At 34.7% G+C, this 3,941-nt stretch overlaps 1 protein-coding gene across 2 annotated transcripts; it reads right to left on the bottom strand.

Annotated features, from left to right (window-relative positions):
- Positions 1-434: 434 nt before the first annotated feature.
- On the bottom strand, positions 435-2,746 carry LOC125206822 (putative trehalose-phosphate phosphatase J). 2 transcript variants are annotated; one of them, XM_048106052.2, is made up of 10 exons: positions 2,627-2,746; positions 2,251-2,517; positions 1,972-2,112; positions 1,818-1,889; positions 1,618-1,713; positions 1,468-1,524; positions 1,276-1,377; positions 975-1,193; positions 776-868; positions 435-669 (listed from the first exon to the last, which is right to left on the bottom strand). In XM_048106052.2, the coding sequence occupies exons 2-10, from the start codon at positions 2,488-2,490 to the stop codon at positions 610-612; spliced, it is 1,080 nt and encodes a 359-aa protein (XP_047962009.1). In that variant the 5' UTR covers positions 2,491-2,517; positions 2,627-2,746; the 3' UTR covers positions 435-609. The 2 variants fall into 2 exon arrangements, with proteins under 2 accessions (XP_047962009.1, XP_047962005.1); XM_048106048.2 differs by having other exon boundaries at positions 1,468-1,713.
- Positions 2,747-3,941: the final 1,195 nt, after the last annotated feature.

The following is a 3,941-nucleotide window of genomic DNA, read 5'->3' as shown; positions in this document are numbered from 1 at the left end:
TACCAAAACACCTCTCTGTATTGCTTATTTTAATTCTTGTTTGCAATTTTCGATGTTATAAGACCAATAAAGAAGAGGGGTGAAAGTGATTAAACATAATATAGAATCAATAATTACAGATTATACAGATCTTGTTGAACCTATTAGATTTAGAAACATAAGCAGTTGGTCTCAAATTTATTGCAATATTTTGTACAGTTTCCAAGTTTTGTCAGAATTTTCCATTTGAGGTTCAGCACCAAATCTGATGCCCCACATATGGATTTCCTAGAGCATTTTTTTATCTTTAGTAAATAAAATTATAATACTACTACTATTTATTAACAATACTTAATTTTTCTAATTATTTTTCAATTTATAAATTTGTTGTTAGTATGGGTATAGTATAGTTGTATGATGTAATACAAAATTTGTGGAACACTGTCATCCGAGAATGTGCAAAATTACTTGAAAATTTCTAAAAATGCATAATAATAACCCCTTGGGGATTAATTTACAATTGAAAAAATTACCAAAAAATGAAAAAAAGAACAATTACAGAAATTCAACCCTATCCCTCATAAAACATATAGGATAGGTAATATCTCTACAATTCTTTCTCTACAATTACTAATGCCTAAACAAAGACACCTTCTTCCACTCCACCAATCGTCTTAGGAAGTGCATAACCTGTCAATTAAATCATAAATTTCATGTTAATTAATCACTTCAAAACTATTAATTAAAATAAATTTTATCACAAAAATTTATATATACGTATTTGATTTATATTTACCTCCATGGGTTCTTGCAAAGTGTAGGAAGCATTTGTTTCTTTTGGACCTTTCGATACTAGGATTCCTAGTCCTTGACCCCTCTCTCGCAAAACCTAAAAACCCGAGATTCAATCATATATCTTATCAATCATGAAAAAATCACCCAAACACAAAAAAACAAAATAAAAACACTATTATACATGAGAAATTACAACTTACTCTAAAAGCATCTTCGTCGGTTCTATCATCGCCTATATACATGGGAAACACATCACTGGACTCATCGAACCCCAATGACTCCAACAAGAACTCGACCGCGTTCCCCTTGTCCCACTTGATAGTCGGGCGAATCTCAAACACTTTTCTACCGTGAGTCACCCTGAGCTGCGAGTAGTCCTTGATCACCAACTTCACTTGATCGGCCAACTCGATCCATTTCTGTCAAAAGTACTTTCCAAGATGAGCCCATCGTATTACTAGAAACAGACAAATTAAATAGTTCATGGTCGGGTTTTCGTACCTTTTCCTCCACACAACGGTAGTGAACGGAGAGACAAAATCTGTTGTTCTCGACTTTTGCTCCAGGAATGTGCTTCACTTGCTCTATCAAAGCTTTGTACACCTGAAAAATAAGTAAGCAACAAATTTTCAGACCAATTCAAATTATCAATAAACATGTAATTAAAAAAATTATTAATTTGGTTAAATTTACCTCATCAATTATAGGCAGAAATGCCCTTGCAGGTTGGCAGAGGACAGTTTGATTTCCCTGAACATTACACACATTTAACATGAGAAAAATTTGCAAGAAAATTAAATTTTTGTGACAATTTTTAAGAAAACAATTTAATTTTGTACTCACTCTTTTTTGTGATTTATGCCCTTTTGATGGCCCTTTAATGTCCATTCCATGGCTGCCGGCGTAGTAAAGCTCCGTCAATTGTACGAAATCATACACCTTCAAAATCCAAAATTAATTAAAATCAAGCTTTCAAGAATGTATAATGATCCACATTAATTTACCAATTTATTGAAATAAATTAAGTTATAATTAAAATGTACCTTAGCTCTGCACCTCCCACTAACAATGGCGGAAGGGAACAATTTTGCAACATCTCTCACAGCTTCTCTCATCTAATCATAGGGGAAAAAAATACATATTTAGTTAAATTTCTTTTAAATTTTATCGGCGACGGCGAAGGCGAAGGCGACAAACCTCACTGGTGATGAAGGCGCGGTCGGGATCCTCGACGATCGGCGAGAGGGTCCCGTCGTAGTCCAAGAAAACCACTATTTGCTTGCCCGTGGCGGCGGCCTCGATCTCGTCGAACATAGTCAGAGCCGACGGGTGGTGGAGCTGCACGCACGTGTGCGTCAGCCACTATTGTAATAACACTGTCAGGTCAGGACAGCAGTCTGACTGACCAGACTATCTGACTGCTGTCCTGACAGACAATTTTTTTTTATATTTTAATCAAAAAGGGAAAAGACTTACATTCCAAGAGGCGTGGTCCTCGGTGTCCGAGGGCCGCCTCGTGGGGGAGGAGGCCCTCATCGAGTCGAGCAGGGCGTTGATCCGAGCTCCGTTCGCGTTGGGGGCGAGCTTCTTGAGGAGCTTCTTCAGCGGGAGGCGGTTCCCGTTGAGGGGGAAGAGGGCCGAGTCGGGCATTGCGATGGGAAAGGCCATCGGAATGCCCGATTTCGCGTCCGGAATGACCAATTTTTGGTTCGTCATTGTGTTGAGGTAAGGCTTGGAGAGAACCTGCATTTGTTATTTATAGTCAAAAGGTGTGAGAGTGAGAAAATAAATAAAGAAAGACTTTGGCGTGTGAGAAACGAGTTCAGTTATAGGGAATTGGAGGTGTAATTACCGGGAAAATATGTGGAAGTTTTGGCTGAAAATATGCAGAGGAAGAAAGGGAATATTGGATTCTAGATTTTGAATTTTTTTTTTCTTTGTATGGAGAGAGAGAGAGAGAAATGGATTGAAAAATGTGGAAGATCACAAGTGAGGAAGGGTAGCAATTTATAAGAAACTTGAAGGCAATATGAGACCAAGTATCCCTACTTTTCTTTTACCACCTTTTTTATATATTTATTCTAGATTTTAAGTATCTGTTTTCTCGTTCAGGAGGACCATTTTCTTGAATGATACGTGATTTTAAGTAGAATTATTGAGTAGAGATGAAAAGGTACAATTGAATACACTACTAACAAGGTGAGAAAATAGAAAAATTTTATTTTAAACATATGGTAAAATGGTTATCTTGCTGGAGACAAATTACTCATTATGTCAAAATAAATTGACGACCCGTTTCATGTACTCCTTAGTTTTCGGTTTTGAATCCGGCTGAATAAGACCTATACACATCTGGTACTAGTATATATTATATGATCTCTTCAAGCACGTTACAAGTTTGGATTTATTTTTTTCTCTGTGCACCATTGATATTAAGTTTTAGCATTATGAATTTTGAGGGATATGTTTGGATTCTTGTGTTGTTTTTTTCTCTTTTTATGTAATTAGCTTCTTTAGTGTTGACGTTGAGATATAAAATGCATGGGACCAATGTAAAATTAATTTTGGGGTGGAATTTATTCTCATTTCACATATAGCATTATTATACACACTCAATGCAAGAAAGTTGGATCCATGTTAAAATAATGATGCTACTATCCTCCCTATTTTTTTTCTACAAAGTTTCTGAATATACATTTTGGTTTAAAAAGTTTCTTTTTATTCGATGTTTTATTTGGGGTAGAAAAAAAAACAAAAGTAAATATTAATTAATCTTTAAATTATTGCTCTAGTGCCTGCATAATTCTCAGATTCCATAATCTAGTGAAAGACACATAAATTCAAAATAAAAAAGAGAATTTCATATAAATGGAAGTGTGTGAGATAGTACAAAAAATCATTGGGTTACTGCAGTTCAAGAGATAAGGAAGTTGGATTATATTCTTAATTAACTAAGTTTTTTTTGGTGGAGTGCCCACTTCATATGCTAGATTAATTATGAGTGTCTTTGACCTTAATAGAGATATTGTATCACATCAACATAAATAAACAAAACCAATGATATTGATTTATATATAATAATTCTCAACTGTAGTTTTCATTTTCCTATGTGATAATAATGCATGACATATAATTTGAATGTAAATTATTTATATAATATTTTATTA

The sequence above is a fragment of the Salvia hispanica genome, chromosome 2 (assembly GCF_029641045.1).
Source record: "Salvia hispanica isolate PSC_SH4W2 chromosome 2, Shi_PSC_v1, whole genome shotgun sequence".
NCBI lineage: Eukaryota > Viridiplantae > Streptophyta > Magnoliopsida > Lamiales > Lamiaceae > Salvia > Salvia hispanica.
This window is presented reverse-complemented; position numbering and strand designations above follow the sequence as displayed.